The sequence below is a fragment of the Corythoichthys intestinalis genome, chromosome 1 (assembly GCF_030265065.1).
Source record: "Corythoichthys intestinalis isolate RoL2023-P3 chromosome 1, ASM3026506v1, whole genome shotgun sequence".
NCBI classification, from domain to species: domain Eukaryota; kingdom Metazoa; phylum Chordata; class Actinopteri; order Syngnathiformes; family Syngnathidae; genus Corythoichthys; species Corythoichthys intestinalis.
In genome coordinates, this window is record NC_080395.1 from 57,325,468 (window position 1) to 57,353,169 (window position 27,702).

The window sequence follows — 27,702 nt, forward strand, 5'->3', positions numbered from 1 at the left end:
AGGACCTCCTCTGCACACATTTGCAGAGGAACCTGCTCCAATATACACTATATTTCATTCTATGTAAAACAATAATAAATAACAATGTTTTCAAAAATTAGACAAAGATATTAGAAATTTACAAAGTACATTTGCAAATATATTTAAATTGAAGATAGTTTTGAAGAAAAGAAGACAACCAAAAGGTGAGCAAATTTCATTGGGAATTTTTGAATGGATATTTCTGGATTCACATAAGCAGGAATCAATCCATTTAAATCAGGGAATATATGGGTCTATATTAGCGGAGGATGGGAGTCTGGCCGTATCAATTACAACTTAGTTAAATGTTTTATAAATTCATGCTCTCTCCTTTGAATGTCATTGGTAGCACACTGATGTGCAGTTTATGTATACCTGGTCATGAATTTTGAAGTTACACAGGACTGCATGCCCTGCTAAGAGAAGGTATTACAGCAGGTCAAATGACGAAGCTGATAAATTCTTACCTTTTAGATCATTAAAGTCAAAAAATAAAACTGTGTGATCCTTATCCGGCTAGCACTCCAAAAATGTCAATGGTAAATTGCAGAGGGTAAAAGCTTTACACCTTGTAATTGTCTGTTTCTGTAAGCAGAGCAAAGAGATGTTAATTTCCATGACATTTCACAGCATTTGTCAGAAGATAGAAGTTAATTTGTATTAAAATGCCTTTGTAACTCAATGGTGATGATCAAAAAGTGCTCTTATTTTTATTTCATTAAATGCTCAACTTTATAACCTAAGATGGAGTGATGCTGACATCAGATAAACCCCAGAATAACAGTTTTATTAAGAACGTCAAAGTGTGTAATGTTTGAATTTAATCATTTCTACTACTTAAAAATATTAATTCCAAATTAAATGTCTCGCAACTGTCCTATGTGCTAAAATGCAAATAATATGTAATGCCACAATAAATGAGTATACTTTTCTCATTAATTGACTAATACGATGCAACAAGAAGGCAGTACTCAATTAGTAGTATTAAATTTAATTTTATCAATGCTAATTTGATACATGCAAATTCCAATATAGCATTCGTATCTCAGCATAAAAACATGTTTTGAGCATTTGTGAAAAAGCGTAGGAATGATTTTACATGGAGACTATGCTTCATTTCATGGTCTTCATTATCAACGCATGGACTATTTGACCTCAGTGTTTTGGTTTTGTTGCCCAGGACGGTGGACTGGGATTGGTTTTAAGCATCTATGTCAATAATGTTGATGCGACGCAGGGGCGCTGTTAGTCACTCACAGCAGTGGTGTTGAGAATCTTATTTTTTTTGTTTCCCATCCAAAAACAGCTGTTTCGGTCCAAATTTGTCGTGCTCACGCCTTTTTTTCCATACAAGGTGTGCACAACGGCAGTACACACTCATGCTGGATTGTTTACGTTATACTACTAAGCTACTACAAAGACACCGTTCTGTTTCACCTACAGTGTGTGTTAGAGTTTTTGTATAGGAAATAAAAGCGTGCATGTATTATAATGAAAATCCCCGGAGCAACGGCGCAATGACACACAAACACATTTGAAAACTAACAGGTCCAATAAACCTCAGTTTAACACCCACTTTTCACAACACTCAAATAAATTGCAAATGAATATCAAACAGCACTCTCCATGGCGGCAGCTCAACAGCAACAACAAACAATAATATGACTACAATGCAAGCTATTTGAACTTCTCTACGGTCTAAGTCTGCAGCTAACTTTTCCTCGCTGGGCACTGTTATAAACCATCATAATCGTCTTCATTTTTGACCTCGACTTGAATTTTAGAAAATTTTGCTGTTTTTGTAAAGAAAAAAATTGGTAATTCTTTTTTGAGCCATGATAACGCCTCTTCTGTCAACAGTTAACTTTTCCGTCCAGTAGCGCCTTATCCAATCTAACCTGGTTGCAAACAAGGTGTCAAGTGGTGACCATGTTATTAACAAAGAACTAACTTTTCTACATATACATTTTAATCCCAAAAGATAAACACGCTATTGTTTCAATGTTTTTATTTTTTCTAAGAAAAAAGAAAGAATCAGCCCCCCACTTCCGATGTCGCTGATGGGATGCCAGGCAATCTTGAAGCTGTAAACTCATAGAATCTGAATTCTTATTGGACGGAAATAAATTTTAAGGCGCTATATGGAGTTAGTCATTTTTTTCTTTTTTACTCGCGACTATGACCTGCGCCCTAAAGAGTAACTGCAGCCTGTGTTAAGATCATCCATGGTGCACATACTTGTACGAGCACGAACATAAAGCACAGAGCGTCTGGCCCATCAAATCAACACCAGAAACGTGAAAATAGAAAACGGGTTTGTTTACTGTTAGTGTGGGTTAGGAAAGTGTTTTGCCAAGTGAAGAGTAGGTGGAGTCTGGGTTAAACAGTGGTCCTGCCGCGGGAATGCGCATAGAGTACGAATTCGCCCAGAGTGTTATTTTCACTCTATTGAAGGTGAAAATAAGGGCTTTTAGGGAAAGTCTCAGGTTAAATTTCAGGACTCATATGGGGAATTGATGGAGCATGCATGGAGAACAAAAGTATTTTAAATTAACATTTAAATTTTTTTTTTTATAAAACCTTTAACCCAGAAACAACTGGAAGCTGCAAAATCTGTTGGAAACAAATTACCAGAATTTTTTAACGATAGAATGCATTGGACTATGAAATACAGGTGTCTATTTACATCAAAACACATGCATCTCATTTGCTTGAAAAAAAAAAAAAATAGGGCCATGTCTACACGTAGCAGGGTATTTGGCAAAAAGAAGAACTTATACGGTGTGGCCTATTATCCACACGGACACTCAAATTTAAACCAGGCTTCTTAAAAACTGTGTCTAAAGTTAAGATGTGCGAATTCTGCGTTTTTGGCGGCATCATGTAGACACTGATAACCGAAGATGTAACTGTGGAAACGTCACTGACTGCGACAAACTTTGTGCCAAAGTCACACATGAGAGAAATGTTTACATTTGGAGTTTGCTTCCATTTATTTATAAACTCTTGCAGTTCTTCATATTGAAGAACACGTAAAGAATTGGGGTACTGTGGACAGTTATTTTTTGTGCATTGTTATGAATGTACTTAAAAATGAACGAATGGGGTTGGCTGTGGAAGCTACGTGCTGATGTGGACTTAATTATTTTCCGACGTTTTTTCCACTTGGGCAGGATCCTCGGTTTAAAAAAAAAAAAAATACCTGGTAGGTGTAGACATGGCCTAGGTTTTGATGGGTCCTTAGGGGACTGCACTGATAAATTGATGAATCCACTTCTCAGGGGATTATCAGACATGTACTTTGAAGGCATGTTTTATTGTCACGATGAAAGGTCACTTCCAACTCTGTCTTTCTGTCATGCAAAATAATGCCACCAAATGCACACTATGAGGGGCATGCAACTTTCATCACCGACACAATATACCACCACAGATCATGTGTTTTTGGTCTGTTGCGTGCTCACCTTAAATATGATTAGACTTTTCATGTTATTTGGACCTCTTCAAATATGAATGAACTGGTATTGGTTTGTCTGGGCACTCTGGCAAATTACAACACAAAAGTAGTGAACTAACATGCAAAGATCTCTGCAACAACAGTCTAGAAAAGACACTTTGTCCACTTTAGAATTGGAGATACAGTATATCTTGTAGTACCTGATTTATACCGTCGCTTGGCTTTTCATGTATAGCCCTAAAATCATCATGATGCAACTTGATTTACAACTGTGAGGTGAAATGGTTGTTTTGTATATTCTGCAGAATTAATACTTTAAATTCTCTACTCGTAGCCACATTCTCTGAGTGTGTCTGATCCATCTCTATGTGTGCTGGATTAGGATGGCTCACGACGGATTAGTTAATTATAGACACCTGCTGTCTAAGCATGGTGTGTGTTGTCAGGTGTTGCAGCATGAGGTTGGCTTGGTGTTGAGTGCAGAGGGGAAAGGCTGAGTGAGGTGTGAAATTGCATGGACAAATGGTTTGCCATGTGCGTTGAGCGTGTCTGTTTTCTCACTTTCTAATCTGTGACTGCTTATCTGTCAATGCATTCACACTAATGAAATCCTGGTTTCTAACTAAGTTTTACACGTAGTGAGCTGAACATTATGACCAATGACCATAAGGTCTGATATATTATATATATATATATATATATCAAACATGTCTTTCACCTTTTGTTGTGCAAGATTGCTCACTTTATGAATGAAGAAACCAATCGAATTTATAAAATCATATTTATTTGTTTAAATGTTTTCTTTGTCTGAATTATCAATTTGAACTCGTGTTACTTCATATTTCAATCAATCATTCAGTCAGCTCTATGATTATATTGCACTTTTCATGTATACAAATTGCGGCACTTTAGCACTTTTCATAACGCATCAGAAACAAAAGCAGAACAAATGCCATGTGGGCATAAAAACACACACACACACGTTTTACACTCTGTTTTTACTCACATGCGTATTTTAGAAAGATAAAATGAAGTGAAATGTACAAATGAAATTCTCCCTTTTACAGTGGTATGGAAAACTATCTGTACCTTTTGGAATTTTTCACATTTCTGCGTAAAATCACCATCAAATGTGACTTGATCTTTGTCAAAATCACACAGATGAAAAAACAATGGCTGCTTTAACTAAAACCACCCAAACATTTATAGGTTTTCATATTTTAATTAGGATAATATGCAAACTATGACAGAAGGGGGGAAAAGCATTACATTTAATAAGTTGTGCCCCCCCCCCTCCTTTGGCAGCAATAACTTCAACCAGACACTTCCAGTGGCTGCAGATCAGTTTGGCACATCGATCAGGACTAATCCTGGCCCATTCCTCTCTAGAAAACTGGCATGAATCACTGTCATGCCACAGCATCTCAATAGGGTTCAAGTTTGGACTGGACTTGGCCACTCCAGAACAAGTGTTTTTTTCTTCTGAAACCATTCGGAAGTTGATTTGCTTCTGTATTTTTGGATCATTGTCTTGTTGCAGCATCCATCCTCTTTTTAGCTTCAACTGTCTAACAGACGGCCTCAGGTTTTCCTGCAAAACATTCTGATACACTTTTGAATTCATTCTTCCATTAATGATTTGAGTTGTCCAGGCCCTGAGGCAGAAAAACAGCCCCAAATCATGATACTCTCCCCACCATGCTTCACAGTGGGGATGAGGTGTTGACGTTGGTGAGCTGTTCCATTTTTCCTCCACACATGTCGTAGAGTATTACTCCCAAACAATTCAACTTTGGTTCAACATCAGTCCACAAAATATTTCGCCAAAACTTTTGTGGAGTGTCCAAGTGCCTTTTTGCGAACATTAAGCGAGCAACAATGCTTTTTTTTTTTTTTTTTAGACAGCAGTGGCTTCCTCCGTGAATTCCTCCCATGAACACCATTCTTTGCCATAGTTTTACATATAGTTGATGGATGCACAGAGATATTGGACTTTGCCAGTGATTTCTGTAAATCTTTAGCAGACACCCTATGGTTCTTTTTTACCTCTCTGAGTATTCTGCGCTGAACTGTCATCTTTGGTGGACGGCCATTCCCTGGAGAAAAGCAACAGTGCCAAACTTTTTCCATTTGTAAACAACTTCTTTGCCTGTCGATTGATGAACATCCGGACTTTTAGAGATAGTTTTGTAACCTTTCCCAGCTTTATACAAATCAACAATCCTTGATCACAGGTCTTTAGACAGCTCTTTTGGCCGAGCTGTGATGCACATCAGAAAATGCTTCTCATCTTGTTTCTTACCAGGTGTGTGTTTTATAGTGGGCAGGGCAGCTTTAAACCACCTATCGGTGATTTGGCACACACCTGACTTAAAATGTTTGGTAAAAATTGGTTTTAATTGCTCTTTTAAGTCTCCATAGGCAGAGGGTTCATGTACTTATTTCCCCCCTTCTGTCATTGTTTGCATGCTATCCTCATTAAAATATGAAAAGCTATAAATGTTTGGGGTGGTTTTAATTAAAGCAGACACTGTATTTTCATATGTGTGATTTTGACAAAAATCAGATCACATTTGATGGTGCTTTTATGCAGAAATGCGAGAAATTCCAAAAGGTCCGGATACTTTTTCATACCACTGTAAGTTTAAAATGAATACTGTCTCTGGTTTTGGTGACTCATGCCATAGTTGGGAGTGGGAAGACTGGATAGGTGTCCCTTTTAGATTGCAGTCACCCCAGATAACCTATATATAATCAGTTGGGTAAAAGCAAAGCATTAGTTGTGAGTTAATGACGACAGACTGCATCGCTGAAGCTGTTGTTCTATTTAAAGTGTGCACTTGATTTGTAAGCAAAGGAACTGTACATCCTATGAACAATGTGCATAAAGGGCACACCAAAAGCTTAAATTTAAAACTGCTCAAACCTTAACCGTTTGTATATGGGACATCATCTGCCATCCAGCCCTGGTCCTATGGGAAAAGTCCAGTGGCCTATAGTGCTCTCTTATTGGCCAATTTGATGCATGGTGCACGTGATGTCAGTCAAAAGTTAAGGTTTGAGCAAATACGAATGCGATGAAAAGGTACGAGTAGGAAAGGAGTTGCAGTTTTGCTTGTATCATATGTCTATGTCACATTGTGTTTTAACCCTTTTATTTTAGATTTAAGAAAAAAAGAATGCACATGTAGTCATGTTTCGCATAAAAAAACGGTGAATACAAACTTGCTTAGGAGATGGAAGTTCTAGGCACTGACTTAAAGTCACCTTAAAATGGATGTTTAGGCTTTGAAAGTCATTGTTTAAACTCGCATGTTTAGCTACAATACTGCTGACATTGATAAAATGCCAACCCACTGTTTTTCTTTCCTTCTTTCTTTCTTTCTTTCTTTCTTTCTTTGGTTTCTGTCTTTTTCATTTGTTTAACTTTCAGAAAGACCAATATGATACAAGAATGCAAAACCAAAGTTAACTATTGGAAACTCATAAGTCATATGAACTTACTACCCATACCATAGGTTATTTTGTGCACTGACTGCAAGAATTGACCAGTGTTTTCTAACCTTTTTTTAAGCCAATGCACATATTTCAAATTGAAATCAAACTGAAATAATTCTCTAAGCACTTATTACCACTTACTGAAACATTACAAAACACAGATACAGAAGATTGATTAATGTCATTGGCATAGATAGATGAACAAAAATGTTTTGTTTTTGTAAGTAATTAATAGATTTAATCCTTAATTTCATCCAAGTAAGTACTGCAGCATGCTTATGTATCTCTTATGGTACATTAATTTTGCACTGGTAGAGAATAAGTGGTCAAATATTGTTTAGTAGTTAAACAAATAATAAAGTCTTGTCTTTATTGATTCAATAAATGCCTGTGGAGAAAACAAAATTAAACTTTTCAATGTAATAAAAACATATAACACTTAAATACACTACATATTAATAGCAGATACATGGGTATTAGTAAAAAGTACATTTTATGCAAATTTAGAGAATGGTCAAGTTTCAATTTAGCCACTACATTCTTGGTACAATAGTTTGGTTCAGTCTCGGTTGTGATCTGCACCCCTTCCCATTGACCAGTACCAGGGTATAGAAAGTGGGTGGGTGGGTGGATGGATGGATGGATGGATGGATGGATGGATGGATGGATGGATGGATGGATGGATGGATGGATGGATGGATGGATGGATGGATGGATGGATGGATGGATGGATGGATGGATGGATGGATGGATGATAATCGGTCGTGGCGCAGTTGGTAGCTAGAGTTGTCCTTGAACTGAAGGGTCAGTGGTTCGATTCCCTGCTACGACTGTCCACTGTCGAAGTGCCCTTGGGCAAGGCACTGAACCCCGATTTGCCTCCAATGGGTTGACATTGACAGCGCCTTGCATGGCAGCAGCCCTATTGGTGTGTGAATGTGTGTGTGAATGGGTAAATGTGTGCTAATGTAAAGCGCTTTGGGCATGGTAACCATGCAGATAAATGTGCTATATAAGTACAGTCCATTTACCATAATGTATTAATTGTTTATATTTAAAATTTTCTTTACATTGTGGGAAAATCAAATACATTAATGTTTGGTATATTTTAATACTATTATTACATAAATATATCATTTGCGTAAATAACTGCTAATATTTTGTAAAATGTTTAAAAATGTAGATTTATTTCTATTGTACATTGTAAAATACAACTGTGCATACTGCACTAGCAGAAGTTCTAAGCTTTCGAAAAGCAGTTATTTTTTAAGGGCCAATCGTGGAAGGAATATTATTAGAAATTCAGTTTTTTTTATAGGGTGCAAACTTTACACAAAAAAACATTACTATTAACTCCAAAATGATCACTTTAGTTGCATACCTAGTTTCTTTCTCGATTATTTATGACAGCTACCTGTTCAACTACTTTGACAGCATTCATATTGACATCATCTCATAAAACAATTATAATTGTGTTTAAAAAAAAAAAAACTAACTAAAAGGGATGATGTTGATAGGGACAGAAAGGACAAAATGATAATAACAACAAGGATTTTGTTCAATGACTAATCTTTGCAGGTTGACTCCACCCTCTTTGTCTGGTTGTGATCTGTCAGACCTCTAGGAAAGCCAGTTTACCTTTTCGCAAATCACTGCAACTGCATACCCAAGCATCTGAGAGTCTGGATATATTTCACAAGCTGAACAGGATCTACAACTTTTTAAAGGCTGAAGAACATTCTGAAGCATTATTATATATATATATATATTTGGGTTCCGGGGTTCTAGTTGGATTTACCAACACACAAGCAATGACTTACTTCATTTTCACCTGACAGACAACGGTGCAGTCACCCTCACAAACAAGTCAAATTCTTAACAAATCAACAGGTAAGTCGCATTTTAAGCATTTTGAATGAATGCATTGTGCACAATAATGGAATTCAGAAGTTCCTGTGATTAGCTATAAAAAACATTACAGTCAATCTTTTTTCAAACTATTGTTGAATACTGATTTCATATTAGTCATGCAGGTGTACCTTTGTTGACATGACAACATGCATTATTTCTTATACTCCATATAATGTGCTTTTGTATACAATGGAATATGAAATCAAATCCGCTCCATCATTTTTATGATTACTTTACGAATGTTTAGGCAGGGTTTGCTCTTCACAGCAAAATCAATCTACTTACAATGAAAAATACCCCCCCCCCCCTTCTTTGTTCACAACATATGTCATTGGTTTAATGTTCATGCATTCAGTGCTGTACTTGTCCTAGCAAAACACAGAAAAAGAGCAACAAATCTCATCTTCATAATCTCTTACATTGCATTGACCAGGCCCACCTTGATGGCACCTTGACTTTTCGCGGCAAGCCCATTTTCTGTTACGTAACACAATTTACTTGTGTGCTGCTGGAGATGCTAATTTTATCCTCTTGAAAAGCCTTAAGTCTTATTAATACTGGAGCACTTCGTATCAGACTAACGTGATGGACTTGCTAGCTGTTTTCACTTTACATTAAATGTTCTTTCGATCATGTCGTGCCAAAAGTCATTATACGTCATTATACTGTAGAGTGTACAGAGAGTAGATTCAGTCAATGTTTCACATGTAATAAAATGTCTTTTCACACTTAAAAAACACATTACACTGGGTGAATGATTCTGTACTATTTTACCTTTTCAGACCAAAATTTAGAATGTCCATATATTGCTTGCTCTCAAAATTTGATAATCCAGGTGTTAAAGTCAAGAAGGTCAAGCATCTCAATGACATGAGCTTTGTTACATAACAGTAAACGTCTGTACTCTACAGTAGATTTAAAGGCCACAATGGGGAGAGATGATCTCTAAGTCCAAGAAGCTTTACACCAGACCATAACAAACCAAGATGTTGCATCAGTTGTGTGCTGAAGCAGCATGATGAAAAGCTTGCATCAGCAGTAACCTGTGAGATTTGTAAGCAACAAAATGACCATAAACAGACCCTTTAGAACTTTCGACATGGTAGAAGTAAGCTATTGTACTTATATATTTTCATTAAGTGAAGGTTTAATTACCTCCACTAGGATGTTGACTTTTTTTTCTTAGCTGGATTGTGGAAACACTTCTGAAACAAGTTCGATTAAACTTCGGGTCAGGTAGTATTTTGGGATTGAGGAGGAACTAATGAATTAATAAACACTTGTGTTCAGAATACAGTAATATGTTGTTGGAAAAAAGCAAATAAAATAACTCAAACTTACAAATGCTCATCAATTTTTAAAAAATACTGCACATTGACAATCAATGTAATGGAACGTGCTGTTCTTTTTACAAAACATTAAGAAAACGTAGTAATGTCATAGATTTATTGTATCCCAATTTGATTAAATTGCATTCTTCAATTTTCCTATGTTACATAAATACACTGATGTGAAGCCAGGCCATCAGCAAGAAACTATTGCAAAGGGTTTAAAAATGTGTTATGACCGAGCAGCTCGCTCGATGAACATGTCGGAGATCAGCCCAGACACATGAATACGACAATGCCCACTATTTTCAAACTCATAAACTAGAAGCACACAATTAAATAATTTAATTAAGCAGTCCTGAGACAAATTCATTATTAATTGTGCTCCAAGGATCAATGCATATGGCGAAAAACACTTAGGTGACTCCGCTCTGAGACCCCCAATTTGGCCAAATTTCAAAATTGTCCGATTTGCACGCGTGATACATCATTGGAAAGCTTAAAATGTCAATTTTCTGAGGAAAGAAAAACTTTGACCAGGAGGGCATTTTAAAAAATATATAAAAATTTAACAGCAAAACCCGAACTGGAGGTGAAAGCACGCGAGAGCAGAATTCAAGATGCCATGATTTTAACGAGATATCATCACGCCTTTACCTTGTTTCGATCCAAAAACTCCATTTAGCATGTATCATCAAGTGTCAAGACACAGATGTGAATGGCCACAGCTGGACTTTTTGGGGGGATTTGATGGGTGAAACATGGTCATATAACAAGGGTCGCGGTGCAGAAATTGCAGACGTCAAGGAGTAATCGAGATTTTAATTTTTTAAACTTTTTTTTTAAATTTTTTTAATTTTTCTTTGTTTGGATCAATTATTTATCATCTAAAATATTGGGGAAAATGCGACAGTAGCGAAAACAATACAATTAAGTTATAGTTATGAGGTAGATAGCCGTGACTTTTTTTACAGGCACCAATTTCTTCATTCTGACGTAATTTGTTTAAAACTTTAAAATATGTGAGTAAATAATTTTTTTAAGTCATTTTTTAGAACGGGATATTAGACATCAATTAATGATTCTAAGCCAAAAATGACAGACATTTTGAATAATAAATATAATTACTTACCTTTTTTTTATGGCTGAGTGGAAACAAAAGCGGTTGCGCGAGGTCTGTAAACGGGAGTTTTCAGGGTAAAACAGACAAATCAAAAATAGTTTGGGGACTTAATATGCCATGAATCTGCTATGGCAGCATATAGGCATATTGTTCTATCAGACACAACAGTTCCTTTGGCTTAAAATACAGCAGTTTTTTAGATAGTTATTTATTTTTTTTATTTTTTTTATTTTAAAGAGTGGTGCGAGAGCAGAAACTGCTTTTTCAGCCTTGACTGTGTTTTCCGCCATATACAACCGTAGACTTGGGGTCGGCAACCCAAAATGTTGAAAGACCAAAAAAAAAAAAAAAAAAGTCTGGAGCCGCAAAATATTAAAAGCCTTATAAAGAACACACGCTATGTATCTATATTTTGGTCAGCTATCAAAATGACTAAGTTGGCTACAAATACATAATGAGCCTTTATGATTAAATGTTTATTTTCCCTGCAGTGCATCCTATAGGGAATGACGCACCACGGGACTACTCTGTTGTACGATGCCGCCGCAAATTTAATTTCATTTACATGATAGGGATTTTTTTGTGTCAATCAGAAACCATCAGTCAGAACGAACCAAATTCACGTGTGTGGTCCCTCAAGGGTCCAATCTTGGACCACTTTTATTTAACATCTATATGCTTCCCCTAGCTCGGATCATGGAACAGTATGACATCTCCTATCACACCTATGCAGATGACACACAACTCTACATTTCTGTGTCCCGGTGTAGGTTCACTATCCCGATCCCCTCACTATCCATTCGCGGGGCCTGCGCTTGACAGTGACGTCACGCTATTCTCGCTATATGATTGGCCGATGAGTCGAAATGCTCTCCCGTGACCCTTGATGGTTGTAAAACAACCGCTCATCTATGTAACATGAAAACACAACATTAACTTAAAGTGCCCGTGTTAACACATGCATCTCAAAAACACAGGTGCCTCGTGTCTTGGAAAAAAAATGACTTCAAATTCTTACTGTTGGTTAAACTTACTTTTGATTGAGTACTTTTTGGATGCCCCACGAATGTGGGCCTTTCGGGCCTTGGGACATTTTGATGAGCGAGTCCCGCTGCTGTATTCTCCTGTCTTTAAGTAGTGGAAAATTTCCTCATAAAAGTCGTCCATGGTTATACAAAGAAAGAACACAATAGTTCGTGCAACAAGCGTTGTTGTGATGATGACCGATGTTTCGTTTTTAAACAGGCATTTCACGGGAGAGCATTTCGACTCATCGGCCAATCATATAGCGAGAATAGCGTGACGTCACTGTCAAGCGCAGGCCCCGCGAATGGATAGTGAGGGGATCGGGATAGTGAACCTACACCGGCATGATTATAGTCCCTTAGTCTCCCTGAGTAAATGCATTCATCAAATCAACGAATGAATGTGCCAGAATTTTCTCCAGCTAAATGTGGACAAGACAGAAGTGATCAATTTTGGGTCAAAAAAGAAAAGGTCAAAGATAAACACGCTTCTTGGCACAATGTCACTTACAGCTACAAATCAAGTCAGAAATCTTGGCGTAATTATTGACTCAGACCTAAAATTTGATCACCATCTAAAGTCCGTCACTGAATCTGCCACCATTACCACCTGAGAAAATATACTCAGAATTAAGGGGCTTCTGACTAAACAAGACATGGAATAACTTATGCACGCATTCATTTTCAGTAGATTGGACTATTGCAATGGTATACTGTATTTACAGGTCTTGATAAAAAAATAAGTCAGGAAGCTGCAGCTAGTACAGAATGCTGCTGCCAGAGTCCTTACAAATACAAGGTGAAGCGAGGGCGGAGCGCTGTAGAGCGCGCGACGCGGAACGCGACGGGCCAAGTGGCAAGCTGCCCGCCCGAAACCCCGTTTGATCCGCACCGCCTCCGCATGCCACTGTCACCCCCGGTCCCCCAGACGGGTTGGGTGGGCTGCCGACATCGCTCCCGACCCCTGACGCCCGTGGTGTGGGCCAGTCCTCGCCCAGGGCGGCGCGACGCATGCAGAGGCCCACTGAGGACAGGCCGCCCTGATCGGCGACAACGCCAGGGGAAATCTGAACCACATTACACCGGTTTTGAAATTAGTACACTGGCTTCCAGTGAGTCAAATGATAGACTCTGAAATACTACTGCTCACCTACAATGCACTTAATGGCCTTGGACCAAAATACATGCTTGATTTGTTGGATCCCTATGAAGCATCTAAACTCCTAAGGTCATCTGGAACCAGTCTCCTGTATGTTCCGAGAACAAAAACCAAGCAAGGAGGGCAGCATTTAGTTATTATGCTCCTCACACCTTAAACAAGTTACCTGAAGGTCTGAAGTTTGCTCCAACTGTTAGCTCCTTTAAATCACAGCATATCCATAACTGTCTATATATTTCAAATTTCAAGCTATTTGCTTTTTATTCATTTTATGTATAATATTATTTTGTTTCAATTCTTTTTGTTTTAACTTTCTTTTGATTTAATGTGATTTTTATGAATCACCTGATCTCTGCTCGTGGATCTTCATGTGATGTAAAGCACTTTGAATTGCTTTGTGTTGAATTGTGCTATGCAAATAAATTTGCCTTGCCTTAATTACAATGTTAATGAATCAGAAGACTGTTTGTGTCATGTTTGTGTACAGAAACCAGATGAAAACAAAAAATATATGTCCCTACCTATCTTACCTACTATCTTTTTCCACTTTCAAACCTTTTTTTAAAGCTCCAGGGAGCCACTAGGGCGGGGCTAAAAAGCCACATGCGGCTCTCGAGCTCTGGTTTTCTGACACCCACTCAGCTGTACCTATCAAAATTCACTGTGATCGGTCCATGAATAATGGAGTAAAATTTTAATTCCACAATCAATTCTTCCAACTAATCTTCCAACTGATACAAAAAATCGTGATCTGGGGATCGATACGCTTACATGCTAACAATATACCTATCAATTTTCATTCGGATCCGTGCATGAATAACGGAGGCGTAGCAATTTATAATTTAATTAATTAGCCGTGAGACAAAAAAAACGAACGTAAAAATCCTACCCGTAGACCGATGAGTATACATCCCTGGAACATGCACAGCAAATTTCATTGTGATCTTGTCCACTGATAATGGAGGAGTAGTAATCGTAATAGTAATTTTGATTCGTGTCCTGTCCAAGAAGAAGACCAACAAACAAATAAGCAAGGACATTAGCCCTCCGTCCGCGTGGTTTAAACAAAATAAGCCAGCTCTCCCTCTGTGTATTGCAATAATTAGACAGCTTGTCAGAAAAATTCATTTAATAAGTAGATTCAAGCTATAATACATGGCTCAGCGTAAAAAAACAGTGGCAGAAGCATCATGATATGAATATGTTTCTTCTTTGATAATAAAGACACAATTAATATTCTATTCCACAGATTGTGGCTCAGTTAGAATCCACCAACATACTTTAATAAGTTATGTTGCCTGATGCTAAAGAAAAAATGCCATTCAAATAAATATTTTAACATGACATAGAACACAAATATCTGTAAGCAAGCCACATCTTGGTTCCAGACCTAGAAGATTGACATTACAGAGTTGACAGGCCAAACCCCAGAACTTAAACCAATAGAAAATGTAAAGCATAATATTGTAAAAGTTTGTTTATGAATCTAAATTAGAAATGCAAAAGAATTGCCAGAGCAGCAGTTGACAGGTTGCATACAAAGGTCAAATGCACGGTACAGTGAGAAATAAAAAAATCATGACAATATATATATTTTTTTCTTTGCATTTACAGTGGGGCAAATAAGTATTTAGTCAACCACCAATTGTGCAAGTTCTCCTACTTGAAAAGATTAGAGAGGCCTGAAATTGTTAACATGGGTAAACCTCAACCATGAGAGACAGAATGTGGGGAAAAAAAAAAAACAGAAAATCCCATTGTATGATTTTTAAAGAATTTATTTCCAAATTAGAGTGGAAAATAAGTATTTGGTCACCTACAAACAAGCAAGATTTCTGGCTGTCAAAGACGTCTAACTTCCTCTAACGAGGTCTAATGAGGCTCCACTCGTCACCTGTATTAATGGCACCTGTTTTAACTCATTATCGGTATGAAAGACACCTGTCCACAATCTCAGTCAGTCACACGCCAAACTCCACTATGGCCAAGACCAAAGAGCTGTCGAAGGACACCAGAGACAAAATTGTAGACCTGCACTAGGCTGGGAAGACTGAATCTGCAATAGGTAAAACGCTTAATGTAAAGAAATAAACTGTAAGAGTAATTATTAGAAAAATGGAAGACATACAAGACCACTGATAATCTCCCTCGATCTGTGGCTTCATGCGAGATCTCACCCCGTGGCGTCAAAATGATAACAAGAACGGTCAGCAAAAATCCCAGAACCACACAGGGGGACCAAGTGAATGACCTACAGAGAGCTGGGACCACAGTAACAAAGGGTACTATCAATAACACAATGTGCCGCCAGGGACTCAAATCCTGCACTGCCAGACGTGTCCCCCTGCTGAAGAAAGTACACGTCCAGGCCCGTCTGCGGTTCGCTCGAGAGCATTTGGATGATCCAGAAGAGGACTGGGAGAATGTCAGATGAAAGCAAAATTGAACTTTTTGGTAGAAACACAGGTTCTCGTGTTTGGAGAACACCGTACCCACTGTAGAGCATAGGGGTGGAAACATTATTCTTTGGGGCTGTTTTTCTGCAAAGGGACCAGGACGACTGATCTGTGTAAAGGAAAGAATGAATGGGGCCATGTATCAAGAGATTTAGAGTGAAAACCTCCTTCCATCAGCAAGGGCATTGAAGATGAGACGTGGCTGGGTCTTTCAGCATAACAATGATCCCTAACACACAGCCAGGGCAACAAAGGAATGGCTTCGTAAGAAGTATTTCAAGGTCCTGCAGTGGCCTAGCCAGTCGCCAGATCTCCACCCAATAGAAAATCTGTGGAGGGAGTTGAAAGTCCGTGTTGCACAACGACAGCCCCAAAACATCACTGCTCTCTAGGAAATCTGCATGGAGGAACGGGCCAAAATACCAGCAACAATGTGTGAAAAGCTTGTGTAGAGTTACAGAAGACGTTTGGCCTCTGTTATTGCGAACAAAGGGTACATAACAAAGTATTGAGATGAACTTTTGGTATTGACTAAATACTTATTTTCCACCATAATATGCAAATAAATTCTTTGAAAAATCTAACAATGTGATTTTCTGTTTTTTTTTTTTTTTTCCACATTCTGTCTGTCATGGTTGAGGTTTACCCATGTTGACATTTAGAGGCCTCTCTAATATTTTCAAGTGGGAGAACTTGCACCATTAGTGGTTAACTAAATACTTATTTGCCCCGCTGTATGTGTATTGATTTTCAGGTTATTATACTGACTTTCAAGTTTTCTCTTTTTGTTTTAGGAAAATTGTTACTGTTCTATACAACTTTGAGTGCTGCAGATCTTTCATTGTCAATAATATACGGTATATGCAGTGTAAGGATCTTTATTTTTTAGCTATGGGATTATATAGTTAGAGGGATTTTCAGGGCCTGTGAAGGTTGAAATTGGGGGTTTGAATTGTTTCTATTGCCGTTGAATGTGTTTTTGGATTACACGTAACTTTCGGAATGTAAACTGTTACTTTTCCCCCCGCTTTGAACCCTGCGGTTTATAGTCCAATGCGGCATTTACGTAGATTTTTACAGGCTTTTGAACTGCATGTCTTTTGGTGTGAATACCACTGCGGTTTTTAATGCAGTGTGATTTTTTATATTAACAAATATTGTTTACTTGTCAAACTTGGTGGGTATGGCTAATAGTCAGGTGCTCCTTATAGTCCAAAAAAATTATTTTAGTACAGAGCAAAAAAAAATGGAATAACACAATCCGAGGAAAGTTTTTGTTTTCTTTTCTTCATAATGGTGAATGATTGGTAACTTAATTTTTCTGTGAACATTTGGAAAACTAAAGTAATTGATCAATCTTAAACTGCATTAATATTTCTTTGTTTGCGGCATTGTAGAGCCTCTGAAAAGTAAGAAAATCTTAACTGCAGTGTTTGGCACTCATATCGCAGCCCCTGAGTCTAACAAACCCACGCTATGACTTTTAAAGTTAAAAGTTGAAAGTGATTGATATTACTGTCACCAGTGACAACCTCCCTAAATTGAATGAAAACATTGGCGCATCACACTAGTGTCATTTTTGAGTGCCGCATGTAAATACTACAGTTACTGTTTTCCCATTGTAGAGCAAGACCATTTTTATTCCAGTTCTCATCACCTTTGGCTGCCCTCCTAGAAAAGGTTTTCATTGTTTTCTCCTGTCACAGTGCCAACAAGATGCAGAAGCAAGTGGAGGTCAGAATAGATGAGGGCCACTTGGAGCCCACAGTGGACACAAATGACAGTGCATGCAGCAGCGTATGTGATAAAATCATGAAAAATATGGTTCTAACACTGACAATTCTTGGTGAGTCCAATATCGTGTAACTCTTGCTTGTCTTCTAGAAAGCAAAACATAAACTGCCTTCAAAGCACTTTTTTCAGTTACAATCGCCATAGCTGTATGATTTTTCGATTTTAAATAATGGCAGTGAGGAAACAGTTTAATTGTTTATTTGTCCTTTATCATTGATTCAGGTGTGTTTCTGGGTTCCATTGCTGGAATGCTGCTGCGGCATATATCACCTCTTCCTCCTGATGTTATTATGATCATAAGCTTCCCTGGGGAGATCCTAATGAGGATGTTGAAGATGCTTATTTTGCCTCTTGTTGTTTCAAGTCTGGTAACAGGTGGGTAAAGGAACATGGCGACTGAAGATTTGCTTCTTAATTTGTGTGTTCTGTGTTCATTACCAAGTCTGAGTGTGAGTCTGGAGCCTCGAGCTGAAACATTGAACAACAGGAGCAAGAGCTTCAGTTCTTACAGTCTTCTAAGAGCTTGAACATAGCAAACCTGAAATAATGAATTAGGGATTGTGAATATTGTCATCTTAAAATGCTAATTAAAATCATTTTCCTCTAACAACCCTGTTAAAAAATGCACAAATGTGCAGGTGAACTGGTAGCTCCAGTAGAAAATTAACATTTATGAATTCATATTTTCACTGAAATATGCTACACTCACATCTAAATGTTCGGGCTATCAAAGGACTTTGAATCATAGTTTCGTAAGATCCTTAGTGAGACATAAATTCATATAACTGAATTAAAATTGAATAGATGTCTATTCTTTGATAAAAGCCAATTATAATTTCATGAAGGACATACAATCACTTCTTTTAAATGAGACCTATAAATGAAACGTGACTATGCTTTATACTCATTTTGATATTCATGTCAAACTTATAACAGGACTGGCTGGTTTGGATGCTAAATCTAGTGGGCGTTTGGGAACGAGAGCCATGGTGTACTACATGTCGACGACAGTGATTGCAGCGGTCTTGGGAGTGATCTTGGTGCTGCTCATTCATCCTGGCAACCCTAAACTAAGAGCTAATCTTGGACAAGGGAAGAAGAATGATGACGTTTCCAGCGTTGATGCTTTCTTTGATCTCATCCGAAATCTGTTTCCGGAAAACTTAGTGCAAGCCTGCTTTCAACAGGTGTGCCTGATCGTAACTGCTCAGTTTGCTGACGAGCACCCTGAAGTGAGATCATCCACTGCATAAGTAGTTTCTTGTGTTGTACTGTTATTTTCTACCTCTTGTGCAGATACAAACAGTGACCACAAAAGTACAGATTCCCACTAACAGAACCAAAGCGCCCCCACAGTTCACAATCAAGAGATCACTTCAGTTCAAGAGTGGGATGAATGTCCTTGGTAGGCTATTGATCCTTTCCCAGACAAAAAAGTACTAAGGATACGAAAGATTAGATACCGCGGGTCTGACCTAACTTTTAATTTGCACTTATGTTTTTTCTCAAAGGTTTGATTGGGTTCTTTGTTGCTTTCGGAGTCATCATGGGGAAAATGGGGGAGAAGGCCAAGCTTATGCTGGAGTTCTTTAACGTCTTGAATGAGATCATCATGAAGATTGTTAGTGCAATTATGTGGTAAGTGTACTACTCTAAGAAGCAATCAAAGGGATAGTATTCTGTTGATGTTCTTCCATTAATAAATGCAGTGGCTCTTCTCATTGGGCTTCAGGTACTCGCCTGTTGGTATTGCTTGCCTAATCTGTGGGAAAATCATCTCCATCGCTGATTTAGAGGTTGTTGCCCGACAGCTGGGAATGTACATGCTCACTGTGATAGTAGGCCTCATCATCCATGGAGGCATCTTCCTTCCTCTAATATACTTTGTGATAGTGAAAAAAAATCCTTTCAAATTCTTCATGGGATTATTCCAAGCTTGGGTCACAGCACTTGGAACAGCATCCAGGTATTACAATATTTGTGTATTTTTTTTTACTTCATGTTTATTCATGTATCATGTACCAACTAATGGTTAGTTGGATGGTAATCACGTTTTTTAATTGAAAGACAGCTTTTCATATGGCAAATAACAACAGGAACTTTTATTTAAAGCAGTAACTGAAATATTCATGCCAGAAGCAACTTCCAACTTTATTTCTACGCGAGATGTTTTCATTTACTCTGTGTTTTATTAATGACATGAGATGCCCTCATTCCCCTCCTGAGGTGAGCTCATTCCTTTTAAGTTGCTGCCAGCTCACATCTCCACCATCTACAAGAAATACTAATTGTCAAACAAAACAAACATTGCAGATGATGAGTCATAGCTGATATTTTCTCTTTATGTGCCCTTTCTTGAATTATTCAAATTTCATTTAAGTCATAGTCTATATCAGCTTTTATCTATGAAAAATAACTATAAAAAATATATATGTTTAGAGTAATATTTGTCGGAATATAGCACCTCTCACATTTGTTTCAAAATATTATAACTATGACCCATTTAGCCTACATTTTTTTCCCAATACCAAATATGAACTACAATTCTTTTAACATTAAACTGTCAGTCTGTAAATACCAATATAAACCCTAATGCCTATTTTTCTTCTTCTTTATGTCTAACTTTCTATAGTGCTGGAACCTTGCCTGTCACATTCCGATGCTTGGAAGAGAACCTGAAAATTGACAAAAGAGTAACACGTTTCGTCCTCCCTGTTGGGGCCACCATCAATATGGATGGTACAGCCCTCTATGAGGCTGTGGCTGCAATCTTCATCGCTCAGATGAACGGAATTGTTCTCGACTGGGGCCAAATTGTCACTGTCAGGTGAGGATACACTACATGTCATCAACATCAAATTCAGTAAAATTTGGTAACACTTAAACACATTGTCATTAAAAGTATCCAAAATGGGTCTGCAAAATATATTTCTTCTCCAGTATGACAGCAACCTTGGCTAGTGTTGGAGCAGCCAGTATCCCCAGTGCTGGACTCGTAACCATGCTGTTAATCTTAACGGCAGTGGGGCTACCCACTCAGGACATCAGCCTTCTTGTAGCTGTTGACTGGCTCCTGTGAGTAAAGCGGTCAAAATGTTATTATACAAGCGTCATCATCACTTTTTTTTTTTAGAGTCCATTCATGAACACTTCTTTCATACCAAACCCACTGTTTATTAAGTCTGTTTACTTCTCCAAAGTTTACTTATATTGTATTGAATGTTTCAAACTACAGTTAACAAAAGTTGTGAATTCCCCATAGACATCATTAAAATGTGTGTCATCATCCTCCAAAAATGTGTTAAAGCAAAGGTTTTATACACTTCCCACTGAAAACTACAAGCATTAGTCTTTCAAATGTCCTATGTTTTTGTGGGGGGGAGTGGTTCCCTCCAAGTTTATGGTCATTAACAGGTTTGGAATTAATCTTTTCCTGTTTTTCCTGCTGATATATACAGTTTTAAATTATGGCCAATATGTATTTTTCACTATTTACAGAGTTTATCGTTTTCTGTAAAAGGCATACAGTGGGGCAAACAAGTATTTAGTCAACCACTAATTGTGCAAGTTCTCCCACTTGAAAATATTAGAGAGGCCTGTAATTGTCAACATGGGTAAACCTCAACCATGAGAGACAGAATGTGGGGGGGGGGGGAAACAGAAAATCACATTGTTTGATTTTTAAAGAATTTATTTGCAAATCATGGTGGAAAAGAAGTATTTGGTCAATACCAAAAGTTCATCTCAATACTTTGTGATGTACCCTTTGTTGGCAATAACAGAGGCCAAACGTTTTCTGTAACTTTTCACAAGCTTTTCACACACTATTGCTGCTTTTTTGGACCATTCCTCCATGCAGATCTCCTGTAGAGCAGTGATGTTTTGGGGCTGTCGTTGGGCAACACGGACTTTCAACTCCCTCCACAGATTTTCTATGGGGTTGAGATCTGGAGACTGGCTAGGCCACTCCAGGACCTTGAAATGCTTCTTACGAAGCCACTCCTTTGTTGCCCTGGCTATGTGTTTGGGATCATTGTCATGCTGAAAGACCCTGCCACGTCTCATCTTCAATGCCCTTGCTGATGGAAGGATATTTTCACTCAAAATCTCTCGATACATGGCCCCATTCATTCTTTTCTTTACACAGATCAGTCGTCCTGGTCCCTTTGCAGACAAACAGCCCCGAAGCATGATATTTCCACCCCTATGCTTCACAGTGGGTATGGTGCAATTCAGTATTCTTTTTCCTCCAAACACGAGAACCTGTGTTCCTACCAAAAAGTTCTATTTTGGTTTCATCTGACCATAACACATTCTCCCAGTCCTCTTCTGGTTCATCCAAATGCTCTATAGCGAACCGCAGACGGTCCTGGATGTGTACTGGCTTCAGCAGGGGGACACGTCTGGCAGTGCAGAATTTGAGTCCCTGGCGGCATATTGTGTTACTAATAGTAGCCTTTGTTACTGTGATCCTAGCTCTCTTTCTCTAATCATTTCATGTAGGAGAACTTGCACAATTGTTGGTTGACTAGATACTTATTTGCCCCACTATACAATTGTTAATTGCTGTTGGCAGTTGAAAAGGCTTCGTTTTAGGAGTAAATGCAGATTGTAATTAAAAAGTTTGTCATTTGCGAATGTCCTAGATATCGCTTCCGTATTTTTTAGGCGAAACACTTTCAGTTCTCCTATTACCACATCATACTTAAATTATTGAAGAATAGGACTAAATAACCAATTGGAAACTCAAATGGTGATTTGTTGTTGTTGTTGGCTATCACTGTCATTAAGGAAAAACTTCTCCTTCCAGTTGCATACACCCCTCAGGTTACTTACTCCCTGGTGACTCCTTCTTGACTCTTCTGATACATTATGTATCTACGCAGCAATTTTACATATAATGTACTGTATATTTCAAGAGACGCATATCTAATATCATTGTGTTTCCTTTCACCAAACGCATGACCCGCATGTGCAGACAAATACTGTAACACGTTAACTACTAAACAAGTGTCCAGGTTAGGCATTGTAAAACAGGGAACTAAAAATAATAGTTCGTTATTAAATTCATGCTTTTTAGTTTGGCCTGGATTACCCCCCTCCAATTTGGTATGAATTTGGTTAATCTTAACTACACTCCAATTTTACGATTTAATGAGTTAATGACCTATCATGGACAATATCTAAATCTTGGCTTTTCCTTGAATTTATATTGACAATTACAGTATAGTATACATTATTGTGTATACTTTATCTGCACAGTTTTAATGATGTCAGACTTGCTTTGACAGAGTACCACTTATAAAATCGGTCTGCTAAAACTGCATACACATTGGGACATATAACCTGCATTTAAAAAACACTTGATTCAGATATAAGGTTATACAGCTCGCACATTTTTCTTTCTCTATCATATGTACCTTGAGCTGTGATGTTTAAATACAGTCAAAAGGTGACACCTTGCATAGAGAAGTAATTTCTGCTTCCTATGTTTGAAAGTTTGTCCTTCATATCCCTACCCAAATCTTGTCTCATGGTATTATTGTGGAAGTTGCAGCATTCTGTCCATAAATCTCTAACGTATGTGTGAACCGTTGAAAATGTAATTTTTAAATTGCTTCTTCTCGTTGAGGCATCCACACACTCAGCATAATTGAATCAGTCAATAGCAATGATGAGATCCTGATGCCACCAAATTGGACTTACTTGGTTTCACCAAGAAATTCTGTTAATTAACACAGAGATTTTAGAGCAGTGGTAATTTTTTTTTTGGTAAATTCCGGTATCCATAAAAAAAAAAAAAAAAAAAAAAAAACGCAATACCCCAAAGAGCTCGTATGCAGTAGGGCTCTGTAAGGGTACAGAGTTGGTTCCGTTTTGTCCAATGAGGAAGAAAACTATATTGTGCTTTACGATCTGCAGGGTTCGCTGACGCCTCGTAGTTGCAGATCGTCACTTCGTGCTTTTAGCTTACTGTCCTTTCTTGGGATTTTTTTGCAAAGCCTTGAATTTCACACTGACTTTATATTTGATAATGTGATCTCAGAAATATATTGGAAATCAGAAGATGTTTAGTCATTAAAAGAAGAGTTTCAGTCCTGCCAAAAAGCACCAAATTGTGTGTCAGGAAAACTTTCTGCACTCGTGTCACAAAAGATAATTTATTCCAAATAGGCTATGGACTAAAAGTTTCCCCTTTGAAGTAATACCGCTGCACTCTAACAGGGAAAGAGAACAGTTTAAAATTGATCTTCAGTGACACAAGTCATGGAGCATTTACAACACACCTAGTATGATGGACATGCTTTTCCCAAAAGATGACAGTTTACCACTAAAATGTGATATTTTAACAAATTGTTTGGACAGCAACATAAGACCCTTTAATCATTTTTTTATTTGAAACTAAAACTATAAGCATGCTTTGCCTGTACCTTGTTTTTTTCTTTCAAGCCTCTGTAACCAGGTTGTCCTCACTCATTTTGACTTGCAGGGATCGCTTCCGTACCTCAGTCAATGTGGTTGGCGACTCCTACGGAGCCGGTATCGTATACCACCTTTCAAAAGATGAGCTTGATTCCTTCGATGCCCAACAATCCCGGATGGATGATTTTGAGATGACTAAATCAAAATCTTTCTTTGATAATAACACCAACCAGAATGTATACGCTCACCACAATTCAATCCTTATAGACGACTGCAAGGTACATTTCACGTTAACGGATATAGAGACTTGTATGTAGAGGATCCCGGCTCTCTGTCTTGTCTTGTCTTTGTGATGTCCTTTAACGGTTTATCTGTACATTAAATGTCATTTTCATCAAAGAAAATGTGGCTGAGGCTAAATCATGGGAAAAAGCAGTTTTTGTGGTCCCAGGTTCACCAACGACTGAGGTTGTTTTTCGTGTAATTATTATGATTTTTTTCTTTAAACACTTGAAACACTTTGTGTATCTGACACAGATGAATGGAAAATTTGTTGCATTCCTTTTACACAATGTTATACTCAAGTATCATTGATTTGTTTGTGGTTGTCTGATATCACTCAGAAAGAAAAGTGACGATTTTGTTCCATTAATTGGACATGTATTTTTGCATTCAAGGCAGCCCCAACCAAATTTCTCATTAAATTATTATTGTATTTAAAGGGTACATCTTGGCTTATAGTATGACATAAAGACTGCTCTTTTACTATGATTGATCTAAAATAGCGAAGCCCTTTTACTAGCAGCATCAAAAATAATTGCTGTAAGTTTACCTTGTAGTGGTAATGGATTGTATATGATGCTGAAACATTCCAATTATTGGACACATAGTAATTTGGTTGGGCAGAGAATCCATTAAATACATGGCCAACTCTCAAAACGCATTGACTATGTTTTGATGTATTTTTGTGAACTTAAAACACCAACACCTACTATCTCATAACATAAGTTCAAAGACAAGTCTATGTAGAGAAACTCTATATTAATATCTCCCCTGAAGACAATGGCCTGAATGTCAAGAACTTTTGGTTTCTCTGCTCTAACCACCAATGGAATGATATGATGGTGCCTTGGGCCCTTAGTTAGAAACTGTTGATAATTGCTTTCAGGTCACCATGGGCAAAAATGGCAAGACTGCAGGGTTCTCTTTTGTTGAAGAGGAACCGTGGAAATCCGAGTAAATCAGACCAACAAGCTTCTGCGCCTTACCTTCAGTTCCACAAACTTGTAACGTCTGCTGACAAAACTCTAGAACTGACACTCAAACACCAATTAGCACATAGGTTGTATATTCGCAACAAAAAAAAATCCCAACATTTGGTTGAAAAGACTCCAGGCCTTACTTGGTGCTTCTGCAAACTTCATGTTTGGTCAGTTAGAATCAGAATTCTTCAACCTTTTGTAAAATCTTGTTTATCTTTTGTATTCAACATATTTGTATTGCATGGAGAGCTGCAAATAACAGCCAAGAAGAGCACTGAGTTGATGTAAAAAATGGGGTGAATGCTTTAGAAATATATATTTGTAAATTTGACTTGTATAGCTTGTGATGGCTTTCATGAAAGTGTTTGGATTTAGAATTGTTGACTGTTTGTTTTGAAATTTAACCGTAGTTAATTAGAGCAGATGGTAAACAGAAGTGACTATATGATATTGCAATACAAAGACAGGCGTGGTGCATTACCTTTTACTTTTCGACTAATGGGATTACACCCTCATGTCACACACACACACACACACACACACACACACACACACACACACACACACACACACACACACACACACACACCCAGTCAAACCTAAGCAGATAGCTTATGTCTTAGACCATAAAAAGGAAAAGGTGTGGCCTCTAATTGTGGCAACAACCAGTGCATGTGTTGTTGTAAAACAAGTACGTGAGGGTGACCTCTAATTAATTTTGGTTGATGATTTTGTAAATGTTTTTGTAACTTTTGAAACATTTATAGGTATTTTTTAGAAGGAGTTACAGCGTATCCCTGGAAAGATGTGTTTTTACACTATGCATAATTTCTAAATGCAGAAAGCACTAATAAACACGGCAGGCAAGCAGGGTGTCATTAAAGATAATAAATGTAGAATGGTTCCTAGCCTATTCAAACCAGTGCATTGTTTTGTGTTTCTTTTTGTCCTCCATATTTTTTGCTATATACTGTATTTAACTTGCCTTGAAGAAATCAACTTCATAGTGCAATAAGCATGTTGTTGAAATTTCAGGATACAAGTTAATATGGGTCTCCCATTAAATCAACAAATCCCTTGTATGTAACCTAATGGCTTATTGAGGATGGCTGGGCCCTCCTCATTTGCTAGATTGTGATGTAACACCATTTTCCCCCAGTTTGTAACACCACATCTTAATTAGTTTGGTTAAGTTTAACTATTAAATGCATAATTGATTTGGCTTCCAGCATTTAATGTATTATCCCTTCGATTTCACTCATCTATTTTGGTTTAAATAAAGCAACAGTTAATGTAAAACCATTCTTGCTAAAAGTGCCTCCTTGCACTTTGTGTATACAGTACATACTTTATTTAGTTTAAAATGTGTAAGGGTTATGTAGCACCTGTTTTCCTTGTTTGAATTGTTTTTACAATGATTTCTATAATTAGTTACCAACATTAAAAGTACGTTTAACATACCTCATTCTGGGCCTGTAGTTTTGTAATAGATTGTGATTAGTTATTGTGAGTAGGATTATTTTACTTCATATTCCACTGCAACCCAAATGTTCAAGGGGAAAAAAAACCTAACTAATGAATGAAAGAATGTGATTGGAATTGGATATTTTTAATTGTGTAAGGGTCATGAGCAAAGTGAAAATGAGTTGGAAAAAGTTGGCGGCAGCTATGCGTAAGCATGTAGTGTGTGAGACTTAAGTAAGATGCTTGAATGTTTGAAGGCATTTTCATCAAGCAGTACACTTCATTTCACTTCAAGTGTGTAATTTGTTGTCATTTCTATAAAATTACCACATGCACCACATTTTTGTCACCTTTTTGTTGGGTAGCAACTGCAATGTACAAGGTATAAAAATGGTCGGCGTGAGATATAAGACCCCATATGTATGTATATATTTCACTGCATATCGGCTCATATCAATGCTCAGTGAAAACACTGAGCAAATTAGGATTTACTGTTCTAAAAAAAAAAAAAAAAAACTGTGACATGCTTAACTAAACTGTATTTTATTTCAGGAACTATGGCTAGTTTCTCCACCGTTCATATGTCAATAATGATCTGAACATCAGACTCTTAATGAATGGAATATATTATCTCTGAATTCAAAATTTCATTTTGATATTTCCTTGTATCACTTCTTCTGACCAGTAATAGTTCACGGTCAATTGAACTGGAGTAGTGATTCCTTTCTTTTCTTCTTTTTTTTTTTTTAAATGAAAATGTGAACTCTTTAGTACATTTAAC

General features: G+C 37.5%; 1 protein-coding gene across 2 annotated transcripts; it reads left to right on the forward strand.

Annotated features, from left to right (window-relative positions):
• LOC130917466 (excitatory amino acid transporter 2-like) lies at positions 1 to 27,666 on the forward strand. 2 transcript variants are annotated; one of them, XM_057838918.1, is made up of 12 exons: positions 1 to 185; positions 8,555 to 8,866; positions 17,685 to 17,824; positions 17,995 to 18,147; positions 18,709 to 18,959; positions 19,069 to 19,177; positions 19,284 to 19,410; positions 19,505 to 19,738; positions 20,405 to 20,599; positions 20,713 to 20,847; positions 24,263 to 24,473; positions 25,364 to 27,666. In XM_057838918.1, the coding sequence occupies exons 3-12, from the start codon at positions 17,695 to 17,697 to the stop codon at positions 25,433 to 25,435; spliced, it is 1,617 nt and encodes a 538-aa protein (XP_057694901.1). In that variant the 5' UTR covers positions 1 to 185; positions 8,555 to 8,866; positions 17,685 to 17,694; the 3' UTR covers positions 25,436 to 27,666. The 2 variants fall into 2 exon arrangements, with proteins under 2 accessions (XP_057694901.1, XP_057694894.1); XM_057838911.1 differs by lacking the exon at positions 8,555 to 8,866 and having other exon boundaries at positions 2 to 185.
• The last annotated feature ends 36 nt before the right edge of the window (positions 27,667 to 27,702 follow it).